The sequence below is a fragment of the Ambystoma mexicanum genome, chromosome 8, assembly GCF_040938575.1.
Source record: "Ambystoma mexicanum isolate Mex_15411 chromosome 8, UKY_AmexF1_1, whole genome shotgun sequence".
NCBI classification, from domain to species: Eukaryota; Metazoa; Chordata; class Amphibia; order Caudata; family Ambystomatidae; genus Ambystoma; species Ambystoma mexicanum.
In genome coordinates, this window is record NC_090929.1 from 1678157329 (window position 1) to 1678174446 (window position 17118).

Consider the following 17118-nt stretch of genomic DNA (forward strand, 5'->3'; position numbering starts at 1 on the left):
TATGCATCATGTGTTGTGCTACTTAATTTTTCAGAGTGAACCACACTAACATGTTTATATAAAGAATGACAATGTTTTGATGAGGTTCACGCCTGGGTGCTTTGTAAAGCAACATTAACGAACAGAGTACAAGTTTTATCTCTTAAACTACTATACGAAAGATTAGTAACAGGAAAACGGGGGATACGGACGGTGCTTGGACAAGAATTTCAAACTCCGAACAAGGGGCAAAGTTGAGGCCGTGGATATCAGGGGCTTGAATCCCAGAGCGGGCGGTGGCACCTGTCCCCTTGGTTGCCTCAGTCCAATCACCCAGCCTCTAAAATGGGATTTCATCACATCACAGTTGAGTGTAAAATGTCTCATATTGCGTTTAAAATGCAGAAGTATTTTATACTTTGGCAGCAATGCTATAGGATAATCTGGTTCTTTTTTGTGTATGAATGAGTAATTTTCTGATATGCAAAAGATCTTTGCATACTTCATGGTAAAATAGGCTCAATTCCTGTGACATCACTTTCCATGGCGTATGTTAAAGAGACCTCAATTATTTCAAAGGACTTGTGACTTGACTGGTATTTGAGAAGGAACTTCGAGAGCCCAGAGGGTCACCAGGTAGCCGCATCGGATCAGTTTCAAGTCGGGGGCGGATCCCTCTCATGAGGTCATGGTTGCCCACGGCAGGCTTGCACAGCTACTCAGAGGGGGTGGTGGGGACTGGCAGGACGTTATGCTGATGAGCTTGGTGGACGGGGAGCAGCCAAGGCACGCATGTGCAGGAGTTCCAAGGGGAGCTCCTGATTGGCTGATGGTGTCGGCTACATCCCACATCTTCAGCAAGTCCTTGCTTTAAAAACAACATATCAATCCAACAGACTTTACTATGGGTGCGTATTGGGACGTGGGACCTGCTCAGGTTTCCCCCGATTCTTGAAAGGAAGCACTGCTATGGTGCTCCACAGCAAACCCCCAGTTTAGTGTGGATCCCTGTAGCTGCCCACTGCTGTGTTCCCTAGTTACTGCATACCTTCTATGCCAGGCCTCATCGCCTACTGTTGCCTTTCAGCTTCTCGTTTGCTCTTTATTCTCCCCTTCCCTGTGCGGTCTTCTGTGGTTCCCCTCTGAAATATCCAAAGATGATGCTTGTCCAACCCACTGAGCTTCTTCCAATTCTAATGCAACCAATCCATTGCAACAGCTCCACACAGGGAGCAGAGTTAGCACAATCATGAAGGGGGCGATGATATACTTTCCTCTAGCACAAGTAAACAAGTGCACAGAAGCCTAATATGCCGTGTTGGAGTCTTCTTCCAAAAACAGTTGATGTTCAAAGAAGTCGGTCATACACTGATCCTGTGCGGCTTCCACCTTCATCGTACTTATTTTGCTGTCACAAAAGTAATCCACAACATGGAGATGGCAGCCCACCAGGATATCATCAGGAAGCAGTGTGGTTCCAATCCATTGCGGAAAACCATTCAGGCAAACTAGGAATACCCACCACTACTTTACACACCTACCAATACCTGACCTCATTTATGTCAGAGCATGTGCTACGGGTGAAGCGGGCTGCTGTTAAAGACCTACCTGCTTTGGAGTTTTGGTTAAGGCGGGCATACTTGGATTGCTCCAACTTTGGCAGGCACTTTTCAATGGGTACCCAGGTGTAGGTGTCTGGGCACAGTAGATCAGACGGGCGGTACTGTCCCTAGGAAGGAAAAGAGAAAGTACAAAGACCATTAGATACAGGGCACATCTGTCAACGCAACATTTAAACTTGTAATGGACATATAAGTATATAAATCGTCCCGGCAGTATATCAATCATGCTATACAAGTATTGTTTGGGGTAGCCATTTACTCTAGAAACACACAATAATATAACAGTGACAAGCGTACATTAAGGAGGCAAGAAACACTCAAAAGCCAACCCTGACGAAGAATGCAACCAAGGGATGAGCTAAACCTGAAAGAAGAAAGCAAGCAAGGGATGAGCTAATCCTGAAAGAAAAAAGCAAGCAAGGGATGAGCTAATCCTGAAAGAATCCAAGCAAGGGATGAGCTAATCCTGAAAGAAGAAACCAAGCAAGGGATGAGCTAATCCCAAAAGAAGAAAGCAAGCAATGGATGAGCTAATCCCGAACGAAAAAAGCCAGCAAGGGATGAGCTAATCCCGAAAGAAGAAAGCCAGCAAGTTAAGAACCGACCCTGAAGTAAGCAAAGTCATCCGGTGTAGAACTGACTCCGAAGAAAAAAGGTAATACAATCAAGAACCAACCCTGAAGAAGGCAATTTTTGTCTTATTTACTTCACTTATATGAAGTGCACAAACAGCCCGGAGGCATCGAGGCGCTGTTACAAAATCAGTTACTTGCAATCAACAGAGACAAATTAGTCAGTGGATTCTGGTGCAGGTGTAAAGCAGAAATGATGGTGCACAGGCAGTCTATTGCTATAACCACATTTTGAGGGCTCTGCAGAATACAAACTAGGAGGGTTCAGCATGCAAGAAGGGGGACAGGGTGTTCCCACTGTTTTGCTGCAATGTAGGGGAAGTTAGAGCCTCCAGCTTTGATGCGTCTGACTTTAGGTAGGATGAGTTAATGGGCGTATGGGGTTCTGGTGGATCTTGAGGAGAGGCTCTAGAGATTGTCTGAGAGAGGTAGGGAGGGCAGTATTGGAGAGGCACTTGGAGTTTTAAAGATAATGCGCTCCCCGAAGAGCAGCCAGTGAACGGATCTCCTTGTGCTCCCTTTTTGGGAATATTAAGGGCTGCTTGCAGCACATTGTTTTGTTTACCTTGTAACTTCCGGATGTTTTTATTGGAAGTGCCACTGAAGAGGACATTACAGTGGTCGAGCCTCAAAACAATGACCGCACGAGGGATGGTGAAGCAACTGTCCATGGACATGGTTTGGATGAATTGAGTAGTTTAGTTGCGTATGCTGCAGAGCAGGCGATAGGGTTCTGCTGACGGGACAATGATAGGGTGGAGTCCAGGTAAACCCCTAGGGTTTTTACTGATGACGAGATGGAAACCAAGATGTCGCCAATATAGAATGCTGCGTATTGCTCATTGAGATTTTTTTGTACCACAGGGGACCCTACCAGCAGGATTTCTGTCGTATCCCCATTCAGACAGAGGTGGTTTGCCACCATCCAGGCCTGGATAGTGGAGTACATGGCATTAAGGGAATTGCCATCTTCTGCATAATTGCCAGTGAGCGGGAGGAGAATTTGGGTGTCATCGGCGTAGTTCGTGTAGGCTACGCCAATGGAGTCCAGGGTGTCCAAAAGGGGGTCTAGTGAAAATGTTGTATAATGTGGGGGAAATGAAAGAGCCTTGGGGCACTCCGCAGGAGATGGGGCTAGGAGAAGCAGAGACATTCTCCGAAAAGACACTTTCAGCACTCTTCTTTCTAGGAAGGAAGCAATCCAGGCTGTGGCTTCAGGGGAGAAGTTGGCCGAGGTAGTAAGGTGGTGGCAAAGGATTTTATGATCGACCAAGTCAAAGGCGGCAGACCAATCCAGTAGGAGGAGGAGGGCAGGTTTTCCTTTGTCCCTAATCCCGTCCAGCTGGTTTTTAAGGTCCAGCAGCATCGATTCAGTGCCATGGACAGGGCGAAAACCTGATTGCTGCATGCCCAGAATATGGTTAGTTTCTAGGATGTACTGAACCTGCAGCTCTCTCAAGCATTTTCAGTATGAAGGGGACTGTGGTGATGGGTCTGTATTTATTGGGACCTGTAGGGTTTAAGGCGGTTTTCTTTAGAAGGGGGGAGTACCCACGCTTCCTAGAGGCTAGAGGGCATTTATTAAGGCAGTGAAGGGTGCCATGGTTTCTGTGCAGTCCTTTATGATAGTGGCCGTGCAAATATCCCCTTCTGTCTCTGTGATCTCTTTGAACCAAAACTGTTGGGTCGCAGGGATCAAGGGTTTCGGTGTGGTGCCTATGGCCGAGTCACAGGGGTTGGGGTGGAGGGGGGTTTGAAGAGTGCAGCTAGCTTGATTGGTGAGGATTTTTTCATTCAAGGTATCAATTTGATTAAGCATGGCTGCTTAGATATTAGTGCACCAGGCTTGGTCCTTAGTGAATGCATGGGGGGGGGGTATCTCAAAAGTTCCCTGAATATAGCAAAGAACTCTCTGGTATCAGATCAGATTTCTCATGGGCAATTCTAGAGTTGAAGGAGGAGGATTTTGCCAAGATAATAGCTAATTTATAGAGCTTGGATAACTTGGTGAACTCCAATCTCATGGTGTCAGATGGCGTTTTTGGCCAGGTTGATTCGCCAAGTAGTTTTATGTTGCAGAGTTCTAGAAGGTCTGGGGTGAACCAGGAATTAGTGTGTCTAACAGGTTTGGCACTACATGACGTTAGCAGGGCAATATGGTCTACTGCCGTGGCTAGTGTCGAGGCGTATAAGTTAGCTAGGATGTTGGGGGTAATTATTTATAGAGCACTTATACACAGGGGAAGTGCTTCAAAGCGCTTCAAGGCAGGATGGGAACAGGGCAATACAGAGTCATTCTAAGGCCTTGAAATTTCTGAATGAGCATGCAGAACTGACTAGCAAACTTGGCCCTAGGCCATACTATAAGTGCAGGTGTAAGACAAAAAGGAAGGAGCGAAGGGGGAGGAGCGCGAGAAGAACATACAATCTTTAGGCTACTGTACTCGGACAACGCCTTTTCAAATAGTGCAAGTGCGTGACAGATGGTAAGGCACTACTGGAGATGTGGGGGGGGAGAAGGACAAACAGACAAAAAACTACCGTACTAAGCCTGGCGGGCCAGGCCCAGTACATTCTAGGTAACGTAAGTGCCAGACATGGCATGAAAGGGAGGGGGGAGCGAACAAGTGCGCCCAGTCCATGTAAGGCCCGGGGTTAAGTGCAGAGAGGTTACCATTCTCAAGGAATGAGTAAAGAAGTGCAGAAGTGGTGGGCAGAGTGCAGAGGCCTGGGGGGAAGTGCAAGGACTTGCGGGGAGCCTGAGACCTGTGTGGCTCTGGAGGTGCAGCAGGCGACCAGTCAGCAAACGGAGCTGAGTTAGGGAGAAGGGAGGAGGGCAGTAAGCAGGAATAGAGAGGGGGTTAACAAGGGAGAGGGAGAGAGAAGGAGGAAGAGAAGAGGAAGGTCTTGAGGAGATTCCAGAACTTAAGGTGATCAGGCTCAAGACAGAGACACAGGGAAGCACCTGCAGAGGAAAGAGATCTACCCTCAAATCTTGGTTTTGAAAATCAGTACACCCGGAAAGAGTTGGAGGCAGACGAGCAGAGGGCTCGCGAAGGAGAGTATTTAGGGAGAGAGTTGTAGGTAGTGCGGGCCCCGGCCCCAGAAAGCCTTGTGGACTATGCAGAGTGTCTTGAACTTAATCCTTGCAGCCACTGGGAGCCAGTGGAGGGATTTCAGTGCCGGAGAGATGCGGTCCCTGGGCTTGAGGCCAAGGATAAGTCTCACGGTTCTGTTCTGGATGAGTTGTAGAGGTCGGAGAGTGGATGTAGGAAGATTGAGAAAGACTGTTCCAATACAGTCTAGAAAGAACCAGGGCTCTGGAGGAGATAACTCTACAGGGGAAGGTGAGAAAAGGTTGAATACCTCTAAGGAGGTGCAGCCGATAGTGAGATTTTTTTTAGAGATGTCCGAGATGTGAGAGGCGAAGGAGAGAGTGGAATCGAAGATGACCTAGATTTTTTTTCCTCACTAGTAGGTGAGGGCGCAGGGCCAAGGGAGGCAGGCCAGAGTGACAGTGGGAAAGTGAGAGCAGGGGTCCCAATGAGGACGACCTCTGTCTTACTGGCATTGAGGCAGAGATCGCTTGCAGCAAACCAGGACTGAATTGCGGACAGACAGCCGAGGAGAAGGAGGAAGATGGTAGCCTGAAGGAGAGCTGTGGGTCATCCGCATAACACTGAAAGTTGGGGGTGAAGAAAGATCATGCGGGCCAGAGGGGCCATGTAGACATTGAAGAACCAGGGGGATAGATTAGATCCCTGGGGGACACCACAAGTAGAGAGAGTAATAGCTGAGAGAAAAGACCCCAGTTCCACATGGAAAGGAAGGTCACAGAGAAAGGTAGCAAACCATGCCAGGGCCAGATCTGTGATCCCCAGGTTGTTACGGGATACCAGGATGTTGTGGTTTACTGTGTCGAAAGAAGAGGAGAGGTGGAGGAGAATGAGGACAGAGGGAGAGTTGGAGTCAAGATTTGAGAGCAGGTTTTCACAGGTGTTCAGAAGAGCAGTTTCCGAGCCTCTGGTTGCTCTGAAGCCAGACTGATGGTCATGGAGACAAGCAACAGATTCTGTGTGGAGGGTAAACAGAGAGCCAACTTCAAGGAGTTTTCCCAGCAAGGGAGTGATAGAGATCAGTCAGTAGTTTGGCAGAATGGAAGGGTCGGTGGAAGGTTTTTCTTTTAGCAGAGGGGGCACAAGAGTTCTTTAGAGAAGTGGGGAAAACTCTTGTGGCGAAGGAGAGGTTACAGAGGTCTGCCAGGGCTTGAGCGAGAGTGTCAATGCTGTCCTTGATGGTTTTGCAGGGGCAGGGGAGCACCTGTTTAGAAAAGGCTTTTCCTAGATCAGACTTGTCTAGAGACCTCCTCAGGTGTGACCGGAAACAGGGAGGAGAGAAGAGGGGGAGGGGAGAGGTCAGCCAAGGGGAGCCCAAGAAATGTTGTTGCAAGAATGGGTGCATAGGTGAGAGTGGCCAAAATGTCCTGTGTTTTGGTGGTGAAGTGAGCAGCCAGGGACAAGCAAAGGGCCTGGGTGGGTGCAGTAGAGGATGACACTGCAGTAGGGTTGGCCAGTCCCTTACAGAATTTGAAAAGTCTGGCCATGTTGTTAGATGCCGCTGAGATGCAGGCTTGAATATGGACCCTCTTTTTGGATCTTATGAGGAGTTGGTATTGCCTTTGAAGAAGGCTGCAGGCCAGTTTGTCAGAGGGTAGATCTGAGGATCTCCATTTCCGTTCTGATGCTCTGCACTTGCGTTTAAGGGCAGCAAAATTGTAGTCCTACCAAGAGGTGCACTTTTTGGCAGGCTCCAGTCAGACCCTCATGACAGGGGCCAGAATGTTGAGAGTTTTGGAGATGGAGAGGTGAAGGTTAGTGAGGGTTGTGTCAGGGTGGGAGTCAGCCGCATGAGTCGAAGGAGGAGAGAAGGTGGACGCACAGGCAGCCACAGACACTCTTTTCATGGGTCGTAAGACCTTGAAGGCGGTCAGCGGTGCAGGGTGTGTCAGTGCTAAAGAAGAAGAGAGCAAGTGTGAAGATAGTGACGGTCCAGGATAGCGAGGTAGAGAGAGGGATAGAGAGAGGGATGTCGGTAGAGATGAGAGCATTCACAGTATGGCCTGCGGTGTGTCGGACCAGAGGGTAGAATTGCAAGAGAAAGAGTCACATAGGTTGCGGAAAGGACCGGAAGTGTCGGGAGAGTCTAGGCTTATGTTAAAATCCCCCAGCAGGAGGAGTTGGGAAGAGGAGGAAAGGAGAGCAGAGGCCAGGTCTGCCCATTTTGAGAGGAAGAGGTTAGACTGCCTTGGTGGCCGATAGAAGGTGGCCAGAGTAGGAGGGCAGAGAGAGAGCCTGTAGACCAAACATTCAAAGGAGGAGTAGGCCTGAGTGGGAATAACGGAAACAGGGATCCACCCAGGAAAGATGAGGGCTACTCCACCTCCTGGCTTGTTGGGCCTGGGCTCAGAAAGGATCTTGTAGCCTTCGGGGAGAAGTGTGCCAAAATTCGTGACAGATCTGTCCTTAAACCATGTCTCAATGAGGGCAAGAACATCAAGATCCATTAGAGTCATTAGATCACATTAGGGAAAACACTTTTAGGCATACTGTGACAAGAACATAGAGAAATCACCACCCAACAAGTGAAATACGTTTTAAGAGGTAGGGTAATTATTGGTAGTTCACAAAAGAGGGGACTGGTAACAAAACAGAAGAGGTGTCTTCCTACTAGAAATGTGATAAACAAGCTAAGTGATATGCTTCCTGTGATGTACAAAGGGAGGCTTTCACATAACCAGTAGTTTAAAGGTAAAGAACCTTTTATTTGCAAGTTGATGACATAAGACGACCCCCAGCAGGAGGAGTACAATCTTCCCACTAAGGCCCTGCTTCTTCACTGGCTCTCCTTGGAACCCTGCTACATAAGATGCAGTTCTATGTTCTATAGTATCTAAGTGACAATAGACATAGTGAAGGAAATATTATACACTCATGGTTTAACAGGTAAACATTGGAAACACTGCACATCCTAACACCTCTCCTCCTTAAACATAACAAGTAACTGTGTGGGTGAGGACCCACTAAAATTGAAACCTGTAAAACACATATTGAACAACTGAAATTGAAACCTGTAAAATAAATATTATACACTCGTGGTTTAACAGGTAAAACATTGGATGCGCTGCAAGTCCTGGCACAAATCAAGAGCATAGATATATGACATCTAGTGGTTGATTAGGTAGAGTCACAAGAAAGTCCCTGTCTCCAACTAACTGAAGACAAATTAACATTGAAACGGAAAAGCCACCCTTTCCTTATTCCAAATAGCTCCTCCTTTGACCAACACTGACGAACCCAAGTCTTTCACAACTTGCTTGGGTTCAGAAAACAACGAGGCTCCTTTACGAACTTTGGTGGGGAGCTTGACTTTAATCCAATCACCCTCTTTGACCTTGAGTTCCCTACAACAATTCTTCTGATCATACCTCTCCTTGGATCTAACTCCAGCTTCAAAAATTCTCCTTTTTACACTCTCTAGATCCACATCCACCATTTTTGATTTGCCCATCCAACCTGGACATAAATGAGTATTTGGTTTTCTTCCTCTCAAGATCTCAAATGGACTCACGCCTGTGACACTATGGGTAGTTAGCCTATACTGGAACGTGCGTTCCATCACTGTTCTCACCCAATCTCCTCCAGTAGCCACCGCTATCCTAATAGCCTCCATCAGAGTCCTATTAAATCGTTCCACACACCCATTACTCTGGGGATGATATAAAGAAGTATTCACCTGCTCAATCCCATGATTCTCTAAAAATTCTTTAAACTCTCTGGAAACAAGTTGGGTCCCATTGTCAGACAAACACTTTCTTGGAAACCCTTCTCTCCAAAACAGTTGTTCCAAAAATCTGATTATACTACTACTGGATATGTCCTTGAGTACACATACCTCCGGCCATTTTGATAATAAATCTATGACTACTAATAGGTAGCTATCTCTGCCACCACCAATATTAAATGGACCGAGGAGATCCAACGCAATTTCGTCCCAAGGGACACGCGGGGACTCCCTCACTACCATGGGAACTTTTTGCACTTTCAAGCCTTTGTTTCCCTCAATACATTCCACACAGTCTTTGACTTGTTCCTCTATGTCCTTGTCGATACCAGGCCACCAAAATTCAGACCTCACAAGTCCCTTCGTCCTGGCCAGACCTAAATGCCCAACATGGGCCAACTCCAAGACAGACTTCCTCATACCGACTGGCACAACCATCTGGTGACCCTTGTATAAATAACCATCCTGAATCCATAGCTCCTCCCTCACTTTGGCAAAACCATTCATCTCGCCCCTGTGGCTCTTAATTTTACCTTCTGCAACCAGAGCAAGTACTCCTTGATATACAACATCCTCCGTGCAAGACACATCCCACTCACTTTTCTTTAATGTTTCATGCACCTAGAATATTTCTGCACTCTCCTCTGAACTTGTAAAGTCACTATCGTCAGAAATTTCCCTCTGGACAGATCTAGACAAGGCGTCTGCAACCACATTAACCTCCCCCTTTACGTGGAGCATGGTATACTGTAACCCTTGCAATGCCGTGACCCATTTCATAATGCGTCTTGACACTCCCTCCAAACCACCTTTTGTAAAAATTCCAACCAAGGGTTTATGGTCAGTGCAAATGGTGAAACTCCTCCCCCACAAGAATCTTTTAAATTTCTCGACACCCCAAACGCATGCTAGAGCCTCCTTCTCAATAACTGAATATCTAGATTCTGGGCCCTTCAAAGACCTGGACGCAAAAGCCACAGTCTGTAAACCTGTCTGATCCTCCTGCATCAGAACAGCCCCAACACCATAATCACTGGCATCAACAAAAAGCAATGTGGGTTTACTTTCCTCAAATCTCATATTCCTCGACATTTCTGCTAACCCCTTGACAAATTTGCCGTAAAACTCCACCAGTCCCAAAAATGATAGTATGTCCCCTTTAGACTTAGGCTCCTCCATTCTTTTTATGGCCTCAATAGCCTCCTCCTTGGGTCTAACCCCTTCCCCAGTGATCTCATGACCCAGGTACACCACTTTGTTGGCTTTAAAAGTACATTTTTCCAAGGCAACGGTGAGGCCTGCCTCCTTCAAAATATCCAAAACTCTTTTCAAACGAACATCATGCTCCTTCTCATCGCTCCCACATACAAGAACATCATCCTGATAACACATCACCCCTTTTTCACCCCCAAGTAATTTATGCATAATACTCTGAAACACACTTGCGGCTGAGACCAAACCAAATGGCATGCAAACACACCTGAACAATCCAATCGGGGTGATGAAGGCGGTGAGATCCCTGGAATTAGGGTGCAATTCAACCTGATGGTAGGCCGATTTAAGATCTAGTATGGAGAACACTTTTGACCCAGCTACTCCCACCATCAGATCATCTATTCGGGGAAGGGGAAACCTGTCTGCCACAACCATGCTGTTTAGATGTCTAAGATCTATACAGAGCCTCAAAGACCCATTGCCTTTTCTGACTACAACTATAGGACTGACCCATTCAGATGCTTCTATCTTTTCAATGACACCATCTCTTTCCATTCTCTTGAGTTCTTCCTCTACATCTCCTCTAAGAGCAAGAGGAATAGTTCGCAGTTTTGCAATCTTAGGGACAGCTCCTTTCTTTAGGCGAATTACATGTACAAAGCCCTTGAGACACCCCAATTTCCCAGATAACGTGGTTTGTATCTCTGTGGGCTCTCCTCCCACAACAGACATTACCTGCTCGGGATGACTTGCCTCAAGCCTTATCTTCAATTCAGCTTGATCACTCCATGACAACAATTCACCCCCTCTGTTGGTAACATACACACAACCTTTGGCCTTCCTGTCCTTAAACTGTAATTCAGCATCAAAGCAACCTATAATATCTATGGGAACATCTCCATAAGCATTTGCTTTAACAGTATTTTCCCACAGAGTACAACTATCGAATTTGTTCCTCCACACTTCCGCACTTATCAAGGTGTAGTCAGCACCACTATCCATTAGCATGCGTACGGGTACACCTCGAATTACAACCTCAGCATAAGGTTTCTGCATTTTCACTCTGCCATTGACAGCATTCACTGTAAATACCACTTCTCTGCCATCCTCACAATATGACTCATCTTCATAACTTGCACTTATTTCATGCACTTGATTTGACCCAGCATTAAAATTTCTACAACATCGGGCAATGTGCCCTCTCACACCACACTCATTGCATATGATATGAATAGCAAAGCAATCCTTATCAGAGGCTATATGCGACAAGCTTCCACATCTAAAGCATCTTCTCCCTGGAAAACCTCTGGATTGTCCTGAATCCCTAACCATCTTGAAAGAATTCATGTCTTTGGGAATCCCTCTGCTATCTTTTGCAGGAACCCATTGACGCCATCCTCTGCCAGTTGCCGGTCTGTTCTCTTCGCTCCTTTTAGCATTCTGCGAGGCGCGTCTTGGATTCCACGTACTCTGCCTCTGAACAACCTTTGACACCTTCAGCACTGAACCCTGACTCTCATCCAACTTGGGTTTACCATTGTTCACAGTATCCGATTGAAGAACTTCAATGCACTTATCTGTGTGTTCCACCATTTTCGCTATCTCAATTGCTCGATCCAAAGTGGGGTTCCTCTCTTTCCATAGTTCTTTCCTAATACTGTCATTGGAACATTTAATCATTAGCTGGTCTCTCAAGTGCTCATCCTGACAGTGAGTGAATTTGCATTTCACTGCTAAGCCCCTTAAAGCCGTGACAAAATCCTCGATACTTTCCCCATTCTTCTGCTCTCTCGTGGCAAATTTATATCTTTCCAATATAATGTTCTCCTCCACTCTAAAATGCCTGTCCAGTTTGGCTAATGTCCTTTCATATGGACTAGCATCCAAAATGTCAGAAGGCTCCGGCAATCTCTTTAAGACCTCTTGGCCTGCAGTTCCCAAACAGTGAAATAGCAATGCCTCCTTGCGCTCATTGGAGTAGTTGGCACCAAACACTGCTAAGGCATATTTGCTGAATCCTTCCTTCCAGTCTTCCCATCTAACCCTGGGTTCACCTGGCACTGCCAGAAAAAACACAGGAGCAGGCACATTTGCCATGTCTCAAAGTTGCAGAATAGAATAACAAGCTTGCAATTCTGGTTTAACCAATAGAGCTCCCACCCAATCAGGTAGGTGACACTAATTAAAAGATAGCTGCTTGGTTATGTACTCACCCTGGAGCGCCTCACCAGGGTCATCGGCGGCGACTCCTTTCTCAACCTTGCTCAGTGTGGGGCCAGGGTGTCCAATGGCCGCTCAGAAAACACACAACCCAAAATCCAATTATAAAAGTGCCAAAGCCGTGTCTTTGCCAGCCCAGTCTCCACAAGTTCAACAAAATTGCAGGGGTCCAATTCCAGCTCCCACAGACCACGGAGCCTCCAGGGGTTTTCCTCTGGCGCTAGCAATGTCCCTCCGGTGGATGCCACACACTGGATGTCAGGCCGTCAATAATCCACTGAAAAAGGCCCTCCCTCAGGCAAGTCAGGCTGGCTCCGCTCCACAGCCAGCACAAGATCTGTAGAAAAGGCGCTGGGGGTCGTCCTCCGGGTCCCAGTCAAAATCCTCGTCGCCAAATGTTATGTACAAAGGGAGGCTTTCACATAACCAGTAGTTTAAAGGTAAAGAACCTTTTATTTGCAAGTTGATGACATAAGACGACCCCCAGCAGGAGGAGTACAATCTTCCCACTAAGGCCCTGCTTCTTCACTGGCTCTCCTTGGAACCCTGCTACATAAGATGCAGTTCTATGTTCTATAGTATCTAAGTGACAATAGACATAGTGAAGGAAATATTATACACTCATGGTTTAACAGGTAAACATTGGAAACACTGCACATCCTAACACTTCCTTAAAAGCAGGCAACAGGATTGTGCTGTTCCTAATAAGCAGGTACGTCTCTGGGTCAGAGGCCACGCGTTTCCAGGATTAACCAGCTGGTTTGTTTAATGGTCAGTGAGACGTGAGGGTTCTCGAGTACTTGGTACCTTTTCCTATGACACCAAAGTCTGTTGGGGCTCCCCTTGGGAAAGTCCTCTGCCAGGTATTACAAATAATGGATCAAAATGGTGAAACCAGTTTCCAAAACAGTTGCTCCCTCTTCCACACCAAGTAATGTCCCCAGAAATCAACAATGTTTGTCTGACAATTTCCCAGGGTCAATCACAATCTTGAATACTGAGGTTGCTCTGCCCCAATACATGTCCTGGTCACTGGTTCTCTTCTCGGTAGCCACGGGGCTCCCACTTTTGGATCAGGCAAAGAGAGCATAGACAGAAGCTCCAAGGACTTGGGGCCTACGGGCAGATTTGGTGATCCAGCTGTCCCCGCCAGATCAGAGGGAAGAACATCATACTGTCAGGACACGTGTTTCCCCAGTAGCTGTTTATTGGTTCTTCAGGAGGGTTGGCATAAGTAGATCAAAATGTGCGTTTGCTTTTTTTTTAACATGATTAGATTGTTGCTTATGGATGAACTTAGCTTGTCAATTTGTTTGTTGGGCTCTACAATCAGTTTACTTCTGTGCCTTACGGGGGAGGGATGTGTGGGGTTTAATGACAGCCCTAGCACACAAAAGGACAGGCCAGGTTAGGCCTCTAAATGGAAATACAAGGTTCTAATGGCAAGGCACACTGGAAAAAGGACAGGCATAAAGCCTTAAACACAGCAAAGGTGCCTGGTGAGTGAAAAATGTGTATTGCTGAAAATGACAAAATGAACAGTGTATCATGGACAATACGTGTCCTGCTGAAAGATGGCACAAGGAGTATGTGAAGATGGAAAAGGCATATTGTTGGTTGAGAGGCAAAAAACAGCATTTTTCATTGGAACTACCAGACATCAAAATGCTGTGCATCATGAAACGTGGAGAGCACAAACTGGGCCTCACAGGCAAAATTAAAGCCATGTTCGTATTCTTCATGTTGTGTGACTAAGGCCCACTTTCAACACAGCAACTGACATTTTAAAAATAAATGCCCATCGCGAATGACCAAAATGACCAATAGCCCGTCACTTTCAGTTTCCACCTTAATAAATAAAGGGCCGCAGAGGGAAACTAATGCAGTAATTGAAAAAGCTGTTTTGTTTTCAGCTACAACATTGACTAGCACCTCGATGCCTTTGGGCTGCAGCGCGCTCTACAAATGTAAAAAATAAATAAACAATAATTGACATCTCTTCTGAGCCTGAGGAAACATGCAATTATTTTGGGGGGTGGGCAGATCTCCAATGTACCTCCCCTCCTCCCCCATTGCCAGATCTGTGTGGCTCTGTTGTCTCTGAAAGCCTATTTCCCTGAAGGGCAATGGCCTCCCTGATCAGTTTCAGGTATTTATCGCAGACTGGATCAACGGTCGCCCAGACCCCTGCATCACATGGTTTCAGGGAAACGGAAACCAACATAGCTAATGGGAAATGAAACTAACTGTAAGGTAATGGAGGAATATGCATCATGTATTCTGCCATTGAATTGCCCACAGGACCACATTCCTGTGATTTTTTCCATCTTAAGGGCAAGAAAGGTCCGTGAGGTTTCATTCTGAAGATATTATCAAGGCGGTTCTGTGGGGGAATCCTCGTGGACATCCGAATCTTAGAACTCTTATACCAAGCTAAAAAGTGCTCACAGCTCGCCGGAAAGTGTGCTGAAGCTGAAACTCAGATGTTAGCCTAGGGACCCACGTAACTGTATATCAGATGAGATACTGACTAATCCTATTTTAATAAATTGGGAAAAATTACCATTTGCGCATGCAATCTTGTGCGTACGTGGGAGTAAGTCTGCCATGATTAGGGGAACACAAATATATCTAGATAATGTTTAATTGTAAATTGCAAACATTTACCATGTTGAGTAGAAAACTGACAGCTAAAAAAACAAATGACAAAAGGTACCTCTCCACTTCAATCATGAAACTCCCCAGGCCTATAAGCAGACAGGGGCAGGACCTTGGGAGGGGAGAGAACTGCAGAGGTCCAATGGAAATTCTAGGCTAATAGGTTGACACCTCCTGATCTTAATATTTTGTGGGAGCGACTTAGGGTTAAAAACAGACTTGCTCTAAAGACAGAAAAGAAATGGACAAAGGGGAGGAAAACCTGCCTAAAACCATCTTGGGTGGAGAGGCCTTAACATTGCCTGGGAGAGAGAAACTGGGGAAGCCAACAGCTGACTAGGCCCCGATTCCTAAAGAGCCCCAACTGATGGATGGATGCTGGGACTATCTTTGACAGCAGCCTGTGACCAGACGCAAGCTGATTTCCCCCTGTACCCCTCAAGGAGCCTAGCTGTCTTCCCCATGTGCCCCAAAACAGAGGTCAAATATAAGTAGAATTGACCCATTTGAACCATATGTGTGGGGGATCTTCCTGCCTCAATATCTTGCTTTCATAGTGGGTGGTGGGGGGGAGCCAGAGTGTGTAGACGCTTAGCATATTTGACTGAATATTAATCCAATTACCTTCCAAATAGATTGGCGCAATGGGAGTTTGGAGATGTTTGAACCCCCAACCCATTTCCTAGTGGAATCAAGTTAAAGTCGCATAAAGTAATCGGGGTGTTCTTGCCACTAACAAAATATATAATTGTCATGATCCCCAAACCTTACCTTTAAAACCAAAGAACAAGTTACTCTCTTACCTGGTAACGTTCTTTCGATGGGATGGTCCGACGACGTATTCCATGTCTATGACAATCACCACAGCTGTGCTGCTTCAGAAAATCTTTAGGCATCTGCGTCCTGCATCGATGACGTCGATACGCCGCCCTCGAGGACCTCCTCCGACGACCAACGTCACCAGATGTTATAAGTAGGACGCACGACACCCGTAGCCTCAGTTTTAGTTTTTTCCCCCAGAACGTGTGATACCAGTCTTCTGCCAGTCAGACACACAAAGCCTTGCGGAAACGTAAGCTGCAATCGCATAAGAAATTCTGTAGCGGGGAAGGTAGGGAGGGAGCGAAATGGAATACATCGTCGGACCATCCCATCGAAAGAACGTTACCAGGTAAGAGAGTAACTTGACTCCGACGTATTCCATATCTATGACAGACACCCAAAGACTCCTAAAGCAGTACCAATGTAAGGAGGTGGGAAAAGAATTTAGAAAACAACATTTTAGAATGCCCAATCAAATTGCGGAGTAAAGGACCGCCTTGCCAAAGGCCAGATCCTGCCCACGGATGGAATCGAGGGAGTAGTGACGTACAAAAGTATGTACTGAAGCCCAGGTGGCTGCAGATATTACAAATAGGAACACTCCTCTGTAGGGAAGTAGATGCAGCCATACCCCTGGTAGACTGGGCCTGCCAGCCGACCGGTGGGTCCTTACCCGCCAAGCGGTAACACTACGAGATAGCCAAAATAATCCAGCGAGACAAAGTCTGTTTCATCACAGCTTGTCCCAAACGCTTTCCAGTGTAACCAATGAACAGTTGATCGTCCACTCTGACCCGGGACATGCGTGAAATATAAAAGCTTAATGCTCTCCTAGGATCAAGCCTATGGAGCCTCTCCTCTTCCTTACCAGGATGTGGAGGAGGATAAAATGCCGGAAGAACAACCTTCTGGCCCAAATGAAATTCCGACACCACCTTCGGAAGAAAGGAAGGACGAACTCTAAGGACAACCCGGTTCTTATGAAACACAGTGAAGGGTGGCGTAACTGAAAGTGCCTGTAACTCACTCACTCTGCGAGCGGAAGTGACAGCAACTAAAAATACAGTTTTAAGAGTTGACAGTCTCAAAGGACAAGAGTGCAAGGGAGCACCCATTAGAAACTTGAGAAC

At 46.6% G+C, this 17118-nt stretch overlaps 1 protein-coding gene across 8 annotated transcripts in view; it reads right to left on the reverse strand.

The window, feature by feature from the left end:
• ATE1 (arginyltransferase 1) overlaps positions 1 to 17118 on the reverse strand; it is a 781290-nt gene that overhangs the window by 70708 nt on the left and 693464 nt on the right. For all 8 annotated transcript variants that reach the window (XM_069611961.1, XM_069611962.1, XM_069611960.1 and 5 more), the window contains one exon: positions 1588 to 1708. In XM_069611961.1, the coding sequence (XP_069468062.1) occupies positions 1588 to 1708 (121 nt within the window). The remainder of the gene's footprint in view (positions 1 to 1587; positions 1709 to 17118) is intronic.